We start from the raw sequence: 14,886 nt of genomic DNA, 5'->3' as shown, positions 1-14,886 counted from the left end.
TGTGTACTTGATGCATTGAGTCCCACTTGTTTCTTGTATACTTGAGGCATTGAGTCCCCCCACAGTAATGCATCACTGTTGAATGTTGATCCAAATGATGAAGGGACTCTTCTGATTGAACCCCCTTAATAAAGGATGCTCCAACTACTTCATAAAGAAGTTGTTGTTGAGGTGCCTTTTTAGAGTGAGTAATATGGTTAAAAAAATGCCCATCTGATGGATTTAAGTCATAGTTCACCTGTCATATGAACACAACCCATCTTGGTGTTAATGGTTTCTTTTCATTTTCAAAAAATTGTGAACTTTACATAAGTCCTACTCCATGTACACTTCTTTGTCATGACTGCCTAACTAATATACCTATGCTATTTAACAAAATACACATAACCATTACAAAAACAAAAAAAAACCTAGTTTTAGTTTTAATGGTTATGTGTGGCAGTCCATGATCTTCTAAAACGTGTTCATTGAATCTTCATATTCAAAAAGTTGTTCCTTGCATCTTCATCTTCAAAAGGTTGTATGCTTGCACTCTCATCTTCAAAAACTTCTATAATTGTATCATCATCAGTCTGCATCCACTTCCATCTCTTGTGTCTCTGGTTGAGATCCTGTGGTAGGAATAAAAATTATGTTGAGGTAGTTCACAGTGTCAGCAATGAGTTCCCTGCTTACCTTGAGTATGTCTTCCAAAGTCCCTTCTCTAGCTTATCTTGCCTTTGCCATGTGTGGTGGGTTAAAGTTATTCCCACCTTTTTTTTTCTAGTATTTAAATCATGCATGATTGGAGAGTGATCCATGTCTACCTGTTAAGTGTTGGATCAAAAATCTCAAAAGCCTCTACAACTTTCTCAAGAAGTTCATCCAAATTCTTGGGGAATGATTGATATTGGATGGACTGTATGACCTTAAATAAACCAAGGTCTAACACATTGAGGTTTGGGGATTGGGCAGGTTGGAATACAAACTGAATGTTAAAACCATTAGCTTGTGTAGCTGCCAAAAATTCATCATCTGTTGGTACTTGATAGGGCCTTGCATTGTCCCATTGTATGACTATGTTCTTTGATAACTGTTCTGGCCATTCTGCATGTATAGTTGGAATGATTTTGTTCAAAATCATGTCCCTAATAGCTTCTCTGTTGACACTCTGAATGGCTTTGGTTTCCATTGTTCACGCCTCTCTGTTCTTGCTTTTCTTCTTTGCCCTTTCATACTTTACAAAAGGAAAAAGGCCATATTTCCCTGAGTGAAGCAGAGTCCTATCCTCAGCATACAGAGGCTTGCCTATCATCCCCATAAACATTGCCTTCAACTTAAACCTCTTTGATTGTTGTGCTTTGTATGGTACCTCTTCATTTGGTGTTAGATAAAAGGTCCTTGTTTCTAGGTTCAGATAGAACCACTTCTCATCAATGTGGATTTGATGTTGCATATCCAAAAATGTTGGGTCTCCCTCACTTGGAACAGGGTTAATATGCTACAACACCCATTTTAGCCTTGCTACTTTGTGATTATCACTTAATGCTGGGTGATTGCTTGTTGTGACAACCCTTAGTCTCCCCTTTTCCTTTAACCTATGTATGGTGACATGATTAACATTCAGTGCTGCATCATAGCTCCTATTTGTGGTTCTCTTGTAAAGAGGCACAGACATAAGCCACTCATCAGAGTATTCCTTGGGCTTCAGACCTGTCTTGCCTAATTTTTTGCTCCTGACATCTACAATATCCCCTAGTTGAATGTGTTTTTTAATTTCTTTAAACCATCTACATGTAGTAGATCTGTGTACAGAATGCTTTCTTGCCAATGAGGACAGAAGGCCTCTTGGAAGTGAGTCCCCTTCCATATTAAGCAGGATATCATCAATTATCTACCTCTTTTCTTTGATGTTCAGTTCTCTGCTTTGCCTTGCGTTGTTTGCTTCATAATTTTCCTCTTCTGCCTCTGATTCTGAGTCCCCTGTGTCAGTTGATTCAGTATCTTGCTGATTATTTGCTTCATTTGTGTCTGACAATGACTGTGAATTGTTGGAAGCCTCTTCCATTTCCGTGTTCTGCTGCATTTCTGTGTTTTGCTCCATGAGCAGTTGGCTGATGTTGAAAAATTCATCAAACTCTTCTTCTATGAGTCCCTTTTTTTCCAGATGAGATGGTAGGTGATGAAGTGGAGGTGACTAGCTTTTTTTTTTTGGGAGTTTTCAGTGGAGCCTAATTCTGTACAAAGAACTAATCCTGCTACTAACTTAGCAATTAGTAATTAGGACTAATTTCAGTTGGAGATGGTTTTTGTAATTTGCATACAATGGCACTTAAATTTCTGGTCTGTAATTTAACTATGGAATTTGATTTCCCTCCCCCCCCCCCCCAAAACCAAGAACTTACGGTAATGAATTATGGTGATGTATGAAACAGGTTTCCCCTTTTTATAAAGGGCTTTTGGTTGTGAATTGGGGTTAGTAGGAAAATTTTGAATTTGGTTTGAAAATTGTTTAAAATTTCATGAAATGTTTGAAGGGAAACAAAATTGAGGCAAAAAATAAGCCCTCTAAAAATTGCCAGCCAAAAAAAGGGAGGGAAAAGAAAGGGACCTCAAAAAATAAAGTCACATCATCTCCACTAAAATTGGGACCACTACTTTTCCTATCCTTTTTAACTCTTCTAATTATATACCCCTCTTCTTTAATCTACCCCCTTAAAAGTTTTGCCTAGGAGTCCGCAAACTCCCTCTTTGTTGCAAGTAATTCGTAACGGAGGGAGTACATATTAAATTTTGTTTGGTTAAATTAATTGATTATGAATTGATGACATGCCTCTAAGTAAGGAAATTATTCCTTTGAATTATGCAATTATGTTTGACGGTTTCCTAAAAATATCAAAAAAATTTAAATAAGGCAAAACTTTTATGAATTGTTTTTTATTTTAATGTTAGATTCCAAATATTCTTCTTTTCTTATTTTATGTGATTTGATTTCATATGAGACTATCATATTGAAACGGAGAGAGATTTCTATAGTTAAGCTACTACTATTTAGTACTTGCAATATATTATCTTCCACACATATTTCACCGAGCTTCTCTTAGAGGTTAAGATCTCCATATTACATCGTTCATATTGAACAAGAAATTTCGCTACACTTACACGATGAGTAGTTTATTTTAATTTATATCACATAACATACATCTGTTTCATATTAATGGTCAAAGTTATGCATTAATATATGTGTCAGTCAAACTGTTATAATTAATCTAAAACGGAAGATTAGAACACTTCATCAGTAAAGTTAAAACTAAACCTTCTAATCCACCATAATCTTTTGAATTAAGTAGAAATCAATACAATATATCATATGCCTCCAATCCAAGGCACTATAGAAACATAATTAATTCAATGGAAATAATTAGTGTCTCTCTTTTAAATTACATGATTATCATTTGATCACAAAGTATGCCACCCTCATAACCTAGCAAAATGGAAATGACCCAATTGTGGTCCTCATCCTCTCTATCTATTATTTATCTCTTTCTCTATCTATTATTTATTTTTCCTAACTTTTTAATTATTTTTTTAATTATTATTTCCCCTCCCAAAAATCACATAAAAAACTATCACATTCCTCCTCCCACATTCTCTCTCCAACACATTTCTCCTGCCCTCTTCATCACATACACCCTCCACGGACTTCCACAAACCCCAAAACACAACCCCCGCCGCCTCGGCCGCAACCCCGAAAAGGATGATGATGCTGATGATGCGAGACAAATCGGCCAAAACAACCATCACCACCTCACTCAACTTTGATGATGATCAAAACTCGGATGATCAACAAGAAGATACGACTACTACAACTATTACTACTCCTTTTACTGAAGAGAAGAAACAAAAAAGATTAGGTACTAATAATAATACTACTACTAAAAGAGTTACGAGTGGCGGTAGCGGTGGCAGTGCTGGTGGTGGTGGTGGAGGAGTGACAAGTTGTCAAGCTGAGAAGTGCACGGCGGATCTGACCGAAGCGAAGCGTTACCACCGCCGTCATAAGGTGTGTGAGCACCATGCTAAGGCCCCTTCTGTGCTTGTTTCCGGCATCCGCCAACGCTTCTGCCAGCAATGTAGCAGGTAATTCCCATTTCCCTCATAACTACGGTATAATATACTCTTTTTGTCTCTAAAAGTTCTTCCTCTTATATTAAAAAAAAATACAAATAATTAGAGGTGAAGAGAGTAATATATATGATTAACTACTTTAAATTATACTATATGCATCATTATATTATTAGTATTATATGTATGTCATTTTTGGTATGTTGAATTTTGGTACGTTTTATGGTGTTAATATTAACGAACTAGATTAGGGGAGGGGATATTTAACATGTTATATAGCTAGTTAATTAACATTATTTTGTACTTTAATTAGTTTCTTCTACATACTATAAGTGGTATTTTAGAAAGTATTTTCACAAATTTGTGGCCTAAAGTGTTTTAAGGGTAGTTTGTGAGACTTGGAATTATAGGATGATTTTGAGATTTTTGGTATGTTGTTTAGGTATGTTTGATGATGTTGAAAGTATGAAATTGATTTAAATTTATTTAGCATGGTTTAACATTTATTCCAATTTTTCTTACTTGTATTATTTTGTGGGTGAAAGTTTTTCACATGTGATTATGTGGTTATGGAATATTTATAACCAAAATGTTTAGCCTTTTATTAAGGGCTAATAAGAAACTTAATCCAAAGTATAATACAAAATATACATGACACATACACTTAATAACACTTTAATTTAATCATTAAACACACCTTTAATATACTTTTTTACATATAATCACTTGTAATTTAATTTAATGGACTCATCGACAAAACTTAAAAAAAAAAAAAAAGAGAATAGTGCACTAGTGGTATTTGTACGATTAATATCCCACTATTCAAGTTTAAATTTTCACCTCACATTATTGCCTATGTGTACGTACTCGTCTTAACTAGAATGGACCTGTCCATTTGTACAATAACTAGGGCATAGGATGGACATTTACCTATATTTATTGAAATTAGAATACATTGAGGACAATAATTTTCTATTTCTAATCATTTAATTTTATTATTTTGACATAGGATTAATAAATTAATTTATGTATTTATGTTCAACTACAACTTCCAAAAAATTCTAGAATTTAGGATATTCGATTGAAATCTTACCATACAAACAAAAAACAAAAAGAAAAAGAGACAGTATAAGGTCAACGCTATTTGATCTAGGCTGGCGATAGAGTCCTCCATTTTACAAAGTATATGGTCAAACATCCTTTCCTTTATTTTCCACAACAAACTTTATTCTACAGTATTAGAAACGACAAATTTCAACTCATTTTCGAAGTGGAATTTGGTCCTCCTTCATGTCAATTTGCTAAATGAAACTAGAACGTGAAGTTTATGAGTTAAGTCGTTTAGACACTTTATGTTTCAAACAACTAGTAATTTTGAGCTTCAAAACCCGAATATTATAATTCTTTATAATCATGGTGGATTTTCATTAAAACTCGTATCTTTTAACTTATAATATATATATATATATATATATATATATATATATATATATATATATATATATATATATATATATATATATATATATATTAAATTGTCTTAAAAAATATAGTGTAAATATAAAATGTCTGTGTCACAATAATAATAAGTATATATGTTTACTTTTTAACTATCGTTTATGATTTGCAACTCAACATAATTTAATCCTACAAGCTATGTATATTCTCAAATTTTCATACATCTAACATCCAGGTTTCATGAGCTATCTGAGTTCGATGACACAAAGAGGAGCTGCCGGAGGCGTCTAGCAGGGCACAACGAGAGGCGTCGTAAGAGCGCATCAGAATCTCAGGGAGAAGGCGGGTCGAGTTCAAGCCAGAGTAAAGGGTCTAACCTACAATTAAGGACAGGGGATCAAGCTCAGATATCCTACTCTGGGAATAACAATAACAACGGCACATCCTCTTACAAACAATTTCAGATCAGATAAGCTAATTATCTGATTAAATTAACCTCAGTTGCTCCCTCTCTTCTGTCATTATGATCATCCAGCTTAGCTAGTAGAACAATTAATTATAAATGTTTATGTGTAATGTTATGATCAACAACTGTATGTTTTTAGGCTAGCTTAGCTTATTCTAATCTAGCATGCACTATTATTATTACCAAATTGTCTGTAAACTGTAACTTATGTGTTGCATTTGTATCGCCAGTAGCCGGCCTTAGTTACGTTATTAATTACTTATTAGCTATGTTGATTAGAAGGTTAGAACAGTATGAAATACCAAATGCTTTTCTTTTGCTCATCGTTCTTCTTCTTTTATTTCCCGATCAACAATAGGGTATGGACCGAAGTCTAAAACCTATACATCACACATGAACACGTTGTGTGGACTTATTTGTCCACATGTAACGTCACATGATTAATTTTGCCTTATATATTCATACGGGCAAAGCTTAGTTGAGGCTTAAGAGGGCCATGACCCCTGTGGTGTTTTGCCCTTACTAGTATTTCACCTTACTCGCGATAATTGAAGTATGCATGAATGAATATCAGACTAGATCAGCCTCCCACTTCAGTCAAGTCTGGCTTTGCTAGTGCTCCTGTATGTTCCTGCATTCAAAGATAACCTATTGTACAATATGTCGTGTAACACGTATTGCCTAATACACCAATCCACACATACATATCACGTACGGTATCCCACTTCCTTCCAAGAGTACAATGATTTGGTTTAAGAAGTTATATACTAGTATCAATATATGGTACGGAGTACATCACATGCCAATCAAATGGATGGTAAATTTTGTTTTTGGAAAGGGGAAATGGGAACAAGTATATGATAAAATTGAAGGATAATCTCTAGCATAAAATGGAAACATTACCCCTTAAAACCAAACATATTATAATCATAGAATTCAACCTATTAAATAATTAATGTAGCAAAGTATGGTCCATGAATTAGCATAGCTTGTTTGTTTGCTGACAAGTGAGTGTGCACTTTACTGAAGAAGTAGATTCTTGCGTAACTATCATTCCCAATGGAAAGAGTTTTTAACTATGCTATTGGCTGACGAAGGAAGTACTGTTCAATTGAACGCATTCGTGACTTTTTTCTTACCACCATTGTCATCCATACAATTGTTTTTGTTTTTTTACTTTTCATTACTTCCTCCCATCATTGTGTGACTAGGATTTTGATGGGGTGATAACGAGTCGAGTTGAAGTTAGATTGCTCGGTTCAACTTGCACTTCTTCAAGCTTGACTAGTCGAGGTTGTTGAGCTAAGCTACAAAGTTGAGGCTTTCTCAATAAAATATATTCCTGGGTTTCAACCATCAGTTTAAGCTTTTGGTAGAGATGGTCCACTAATATGGTATCAGAGCCAACATGACATAGAGGTCACCGGTTCGAATCTCATCCACCCCTCCTTCAAAGTGGAATTAATTCGGCCTCAATCATAAGTTTAAGCTTTTGGTTGAGATAATTCTCTAACATGGTATCAGAACCAGCTTGACCCAAAGGTTAGGGGTTCGAATCTCATCCACCCCTCCTTCAAAGTGGAATTAATTCGCGCCGGGTATGGGAGGGTCTGTGCTGCATACATTTCAAGGCCAAAGGGCCTTTCATGTGAGGGGGAGTGATAGAGTATAGAAGATATTCCTAGGTTTTAACCATTAGCTTAAACTTTTGGTTGAGATGGTCCACTAACACTCAACTTGTACAACCTCAACTAGTCAAGGTTGTTAAGATTCTAAATATAGGCCTGGTTCACCTTATGCATCGGGTGTAAATTAGATGGATTGAATTGAACTGAACTTCTCAATTCTCAAGTTCTAATTTAATCTAATCTTTGTAGGACCTTGATATTTGATTCGAAGTTCCATCGAACTATTTTCTTATAAAAATCTAGTCCCATCCAAAAAAAAAAAATATTCACAAGTCCAAATTTAGTTTAATTTGGTCCAAACTTTTTTTAATGATATTTTAAAAAGTTTACCTTTCAAGCTCAGTAAGCTTTATTTTTTTTAAAAAAAAAAAAAAAGAATTATCCAATATTTAATAACACTAATGAGAATTACTTTACAAATTATAGCTCCAATTCTAATAGACAAACTACATATACACGAAGACTCAACATTAGTCATCTTTTTTAATTGTTACAGTAGCAAATAGCAAGTTAACGATGTATACAAGTTAATGATGTAGCTCCAAACATGAATCCTCAGTCTATACTCTTAAAATTATTAATAGAAGTAACCTCTCGAATAACTATCTACCGGTCTACCCTACTTGCTTTCAAAGATTTTCTTTTCTGAAAATGATATATCTCATACAAACATATTCTTGTTGAAAAAAAAAAAAAAAAAAAAAGAATAATAGTAAGTAAAAAAGACGAGCGGGAGAAAGAAGGAAGAGGGGGGGGGGGGGGGGGGGGGGGGGGGGGGGGGAGGAATCAACAGAATTAATGATGTATACAAGTTCATACCTTGCTTAATATTGCAAAACATTCAAGATGATATTAAGAGAGTCAATTTAAGGACAAGAGGGAGGGGAGGAGCAAGAGTAAGAGAAAATAATATTAATTAAGCTTAAGTAGAACCTATTTTAAGTGAAGACCAATCTCCTAATTAAGCAAGAGTATGTGCATAACAAATTTTCAAAGATTTGGGCTTAATTGACCATGTGGACTCCCAAAGGGCAACTCCAAATCAAGTTCCTATTATGAAAAATTTGATTCCAAGTCCAATCCAATCCAAAATTTTTGAAGTTCGATCCAATCTGAAATTGGATTATCCTTAGACCATGGAGTTTTCCATTTACACCCCTCCTATGAATCAACTTGTCACCGAGATTTTTAGGATATTTTGACTTTTATCACATAAATTGTTTTTTACTATTAAAACTTCTAAAAATTTTATTTTATTAAAAAAAAAAATCTAAAAATTGTTTTTTTTATCACTTACCGTCAAAATCATTGTTAAATCAAACGGTTTTAAAAAAAATTATTCAATTTCCATGCCAAAAACAAATTCTTTAGAGGTTTTGAAGGGATCATTTTGGCCCTTTGAATTCGAATTCAGGTCAAAATTGACAAAAGAAGTACTGAAAATGCTTCAATTTGCATGTCACACAAATTGAGGTTTTTTTAGTTGGCAAAACGATACATTTGCAATAATTTTTTGTTAATTCTGACCTTAAATCGGAACCAACAAACCAAAATGACCCCAAAAACCAATAAAGAGCATTTTTTGACATGAAAATCAAAATTTTTTTAAATTTCGATTTATTTAATGGTTATTTTAATGGCAGGTAGAGAAAAACAATTTTAGATTTCTATTTGATGGGAAAGTAAAACTTTTAGAAGTTTTGATGGTAAAAAAAAAATTGTATTTTTATTTTATTTTATTTTATTTATTTATGCTAAAAGTTTGACGCACTTGTGTTATTTTACTATTTACTGTTTATTTCAAAGATGGCTAAGACGTTCAATACAATCAATTGAGATGAACAAAGAATGTGGAGATGGAGGATGGTTAGTCCCTCCATCTCCCCCCAAGTTGTTGGAAGTTCAATTCCTCACCTAGCCTCCCATTCCTGTGATGGAGTGGGGGGCCTACTGTACAAAGAAAAAAAAAAATTTGAGATGAACAACTGAACAAGTGCGAAGTCTAATCAATGATAAAAGATCAAATAAGCTAATTTCCCTTTCATGTAGGATGCATGTCTCACACATTTCCGAACGTATGAACTTAATGGCTGTGGACTATACCTCCCAATACCAATTAATTATTAGCAATTAGCCTCGCTTGGAGGTATTATTCTTCTAAGAAATGGAAATTATGATATATTCCATAATCACTCGCGAGTCCATTGCAAAACAAAAAGGGTTGTGATTGTTCATAAACAGAAGAAACATCACTAATGTTTACAGTTTTTGATCAACTAACAAGAAAATACAAAACAGGCAAGAAATTAACCATCCAATTCATTTAGCAAATGTGAGTTTTCACACTTACAATGTCGAATAAGTTCATTGGAATCTCACAACTACTACAGAAATGTCATCGGTGCTTTTCCTGTGCAGAGCTTCTTCGATCAAAGCCTTTGCAGCTTCTCGAGCATCTTTCACATTCTTAATGCAGTCCACTGCTTCTTGGTTGTTCATTACCTACAAAACATTACAAACATCAGTGTAAATCCAAAATGATATGAACCTAACAATCGTGTTCCCATCTCCGAAATAAAGAAGAAGAAAAGATGGCCTAGTATTGTAAGGACTGAAGAAAGTCATAAGAATTAGAATTAGAATTCTAAGCACTAACATGCCATATTCCATCGCTAGCCAAGAGTACGAAGTCTGTATCTTCATCTATCATCTCAACTGTAATGTGTGGATCTGAGCTTAAATGGTCTTTCATGGTCTTGTCACCAAATGCTCTTGCCACTGCAAGTTGCCCATCAACACGTGCCACGTCCCCTGAAGCAATCATATATATGGTTTATGTTAAACAAGACATAAGCATATGATAACAAATTAACAATATGATCTTACTGTAACAATTAATAGCTTAAACAATGGGTAGAATAAACATCTAAGAGGACTTTTGTGATAGAAAAACCTATGCTTAGAAAAATAGAAATGCAACATATAATGACATACCGGGGAACTTGGTGACAAAACCACCCCTGTCCTCAATATCTTTCCTTTCGCTATCTGGTTCATGGTCGACGGATAGCTGTTTTGCCTTTCCATTCCGGCTAATGACTGCCCTAGAGTCCCCAAGGTTCGCCACCACCAGCTTCTGACAATTGATTAGAATGGCAGTAACAGCAGTAGAACCGCCTTTTCCCAAGTCTGCAGATTTCTCCAAAATCTTACTATCAGTTATGCGATATGCTTTCCTTACAGCATTCTCAGTCTCAGTCCAAAAATCAGGCTGTTTACGTCATGTGGAAAAAAATGGAAAGAAATATAGTCAATACCAAGAAGTAGTAAGCACTGGGCACAAACAATAAATTGTTCTAAATGTCTGACCTAAATAAAATGAATTCATATCTTTCAAGCATAATATATTCAAGAATACCTAGCATACACAACAGATCAATATGGCTCATTTAAGCCTAATACTATTCTAGCAAAAATCCGAAAGTAGTATCACCGTAACAGTAAACGGAATATTATTGAGCCATACAAAGAAACAGTTAGTACCTCTTTCAATATGTTGTTAAACAAATGAGATCTCAAATAATCAGGAACATCTTGGCTCACATGACCATCAAATATAGCGAACAGACCAAGCTCATTATCTTCCACCTGCTTAAATTCAGCGAAAACATAATCCTCCATGGGATGAGCTGATTTCCCCTTGGCTGTATGATAGCCATGTGTAACATGCTTTGATATCCTACTCTTCCCTTTCCCAGTTTCTGCAGAAGATTCAGTGGAACCTAGTCCAACCTTTTCCTGCAACAAGGACAAGTATAATATCAGGGTTTTGTTACATGATCTATATTAAATACTTCTTTACATGAAACAGAGCAGTCGAAAAATAAAGGCAGCAATTATTTCAGAAGTTCCTTAGTGTCTGGATGTCGTAATTAAAGATTACTGATTACATATTATCTATTGAAAAGTATCCAAATTCCATTATCTCATGTTCAGATTAGGCAGCCAAAAATCTTATCGATAATTGACCAATTCATTTAGTTATATAAGTATTGGAGGGGTGAAGGACCTCCATAATGCAACTTCACTGAAGCATATATCGAGATTGACCCTGTGGAATAGACAACTTATCTTGGAAATAGACAGGCATTCTAAATTCAATTGTTACAATGACCAGTGAAAAGATCAGAAACAGAATCAACAATGGACAACTTGGATAATATAACATAAATGATTAATTTATCCTCATAATAACCATCACTTTATAAATTTATTAGAAAGTAACAGTAGGTTTGTGAACATTAAACTTACTGCCTATGAAATTTGGTACAAGCACTGCCAAAAAGATGCGATCACACTATAAAACAGATTGATATGAGACCACACATGCGTCTCAGACACCGGAGACAGTCGCATGGTCTTGGACTATTGCGTGGCACCCTCCCCTCGCAATAGGTTACTGTATATCTTTTGAGTGACTACTACTTATGGCAAGGGGAGAAAGCAATGGTTTGGAACCAAGTTTAGTCAGTGTAGACACATATTGCATGAATCTAAGCAAGGAATAAGCATCCTTTTTTTTTTCCCTTTAATATGCCACCATTAATCCCTTTTCATCACAGCAACAATCATAGTGTTACCAGGACACAGTGGCCATTGTGTTGTAAAATTATGATGTTATCTCCAAATTACGCGTACTACATGTAAATTGAATGGCACGAAGTTCAATAACACCAGACATCTTCATAGCCACAGAGTGAAATTAGAAATTCTGAACACTCTCATAGTAGTCTCATGTTCAGATTACGCATTCAAGAATGAACATAGATAGATGATAGTAGATTAGTAGTATACATATCAAACAGACTACGCCCCTTAAGTTACAGCCAATTAGTTTATGGATATAACCACATTTGGATTAATATGTTGTCTACATTGCCTATAAGCACTAGCATAGTGTAGTTCCATTGAGTTGTATCGGATTCAATTATAAAGTAGGAAAAGGTGGTATGTTGCTTGAACCATTATGGGGAGGTGTCACAGCTCTTAGTGTGCTCATAGCATAGTTCAATTCATCGGTTACCTAGACACGTGCTATGACCTAACATCACTACTGAGATTAAAAGGGAGATGAAACACTACAGATTTGAAGGGGAAAATGGATCAAGAATCTAAGATCAGAGTGAAATTTACAATAGTAAGTTCATTGGAATCTACGGTACCAAATCTACGCTACCAAAATTTTGCATTGCATTTTACACTAGTTGCACTCTAATTTGACCATATTTGGTGATTAAAATAAATTTACCGAAAAAAAAAAAAAAAAAAAAAGAAGTCATGTTAGATCTTATTAGATTCATCACATACTTTAAAACATCAAATTAATGGGAAGAGTTACATTAAAAGAGTTGCATCGAAAGTAAATAGAGGAAGTATGTACCACTTGTTCGTCAATTAAGTTGATCGGATCTTCTAACCGTATTGTATTATTTATTAATTTGATAGTAACATACTAACATGAACCAATAAAAGAAGATTGAAAATGAGAACCACAAACAGAGAAAGAGAATTTGGATTTGGTTACTACTTGCTACTTTGTAGGTACAAGCTGAGTAAATTACTATCAAACTTTCCTAGTACAAACCTAATTAACTTAAGCTAGTACCTAATATTAATTTTATATTTTATCCTTTTCTCATAGTTCAAACCTAATTAACATAGGCGTTGTCCTCCTAATTGAGCCGCAATCGATAATTTAGTTCAAATTTGTATTAAAATTTCATGATCCAGTCCATAATTAATCAAAGGTAATCCGATCCTAAATATATAAATTTTGTTTTTTTGGAGGGGAAAGAATATGAATGTGTTATAAAGGAAGTACGGATTATTTTAAGGTACTTTATGATAAACTCGAATATGACCCCACCTTAATTGACCCAAGTCGGTCCTAAAACTAAATCCAAAGTGAAAGATTCATCATTAAATAAAATAAAACCCAACCCAAATCCGATCCAAAAAAACTGGATTACCAACCATAGTCAGGTCCAATTAGCACTCTACATTTCGCATTTTCTTTTCTTTTTGGGAATGACACAAACGATCATTCTAACATGAAGCAAGTCACTAAATTACAAAAAACATATACTTAAAGCAAAGATTAAAATGGTCGACAAAATAATTCCAACAATTTTTTTATTACTTCATATTAGAAATTAATCAAAAAAAAAATGCATGAATCAAAACCAAGAAATCATGACAAATGATGAAATAACAAAAAATGTCACCTGAAAACTATCCATGATGAAAGTCCCCACCTAGCTTAGCTAAAATATTTTTCCAAACTTGTATAAGTTCCTAAACTTTATAGGAAAAAAAATGGCAAATAATCAATATATACATATATCTATAATAGCCCATGATTTAATAATTTAGAAAAATTGCAAGAAATAACACATAATAAGCAAAATTAGGATATAAATTATGTGTTACTACTAAAAATAACATCTAAATTGAGTAAAAAAAATTTAAAAAAAAATGCGGTGGGAAATAATAAGAAAGAAAGCATACCTTAACTTTGATAAGAAGTTCTTTACCGTTAGTCATGGTTAGAAAATGTTGATATTAAGAAGCACAAGAACCAAGAATAGGCGAAGAGATAGGAACGAACAAAAATAGGGAAATACATGTAAAGTCAGCTAGTCAAGAGTGGGTGATTCATTGACAAATGGGCTTCTTACTTCTTCTACGTGTGACACGAATCATAACTATACATTTTATTTATTTTTATTGGATACTAGTCACTTTCTTAGTAATGCATTTTATTATTGTTATAACATTCTTGGATTGGATTCGTATTGTTAATTAATTAATTGATGAATTATTCCATGCAATGGTTTAAAAAGGAAAACCATGTTGGTTTTAACTTTAAAAGGAAAACCATTGGTTTGAAGAAGTAAGACCGTATGATAATAAATTTAGTAAATACTTGTTGAAGTTGAACTCATCATACTCCTTCCATTTTTAAATATTTGTTTTTTCGGCCATTTTTAAATACTTAGGCCCTGTTCACTTCACCTTATTTTTGCTGAACTGAAATTATTTTTACTGAAACAAAGTTATAATTGTTGAACTTAAATTATTTTTACTGAACTTAAATTAATTTTACTAAAC

At 33.8% G+C, this 14,886-nt stretch overlaps 2 protein-coding genes across 3 annotated transcripts; one reads left to right on the top strand and one right to left on the bottom strand.

Annotated features, from left to right (window-relative positions):
* The first annotated feature begins 3,593 nt into the window (after positions 1–3,593).
* On the top strand, positions 3,594–6,349 carry LOC145576746 (uncharacterized). The gene is made up of 2 exons (XM_081634459.1): positions 3,594–4,119; positions 5,798–6,349. Exons 1-2 carry the CDS (start codon positions 3,737–3,739, stop codon positions 6,033–6,035), a joined length of 621 nt encoding a protein of 206 aa, XP_081490585.1. The 5' UTR covers positions 3,594–3,736; the 3' UTR covers positions 6,036–6,349.
* Positions 6,350–10,006: 3,657 nt separating this feature from the next.
* On the bottom strand, positions 10,007–14,424 carry LOC145576745 (putative protein phosphatase 2C 39). 2 transcript variants are annotated; one of them, XM_081634458.1, is made up of 6 exons: positions 14,284–14,348; positions 14,001–14,075; positions 11,260–11,514; positions 10,711–10,987; positions 10,373–10,527; positions 10,007–10,218 (listed from the first exon to the last, which is right to left on the bottom strand). In XM_081634458.1, exons 2-6 carry the CDS (start codon positions 14,013–14,015, stop codon positions 10,081–10,083), a joined length of 840 nt encoding a protein of 279 aa, XP_081490584.1. In that variant the 5' UTR covers positions 14,016–14,075; positions 14,284–14,348; the 3' UTR covers positions 10,007–10,080. The 2 variants fall into 2 exon arrangements, with proteins under 2 accessions (XP_081490584.1, XP_081490583.1); XM_081634457.1 differs by lacking the exon at positions 14,001–14,075 and having other exon boundaries at positions 14,284–14,424.
* Between the last annotated feature and the right edge of the window lie 462 nt (positions 14,425–14,886).

Source organism: Chenopodium album, chromosome 13 (assembly GCF_948465745.1).
Source record: "Chenopodium album chromosome 13, dcCheAlbu1.1, whole genome shotgun sequence".
Taxonomy (NCBI): Eukaryota; Viridiplantae; Streptophyta; class Magnoliopsida; order Caryophyllales; family Amaranthaceae; genus Chenopodium; species Chenopodium album.
This window is presented reverse-complemented; position numbering and strand designations above follow the sequence as displayed.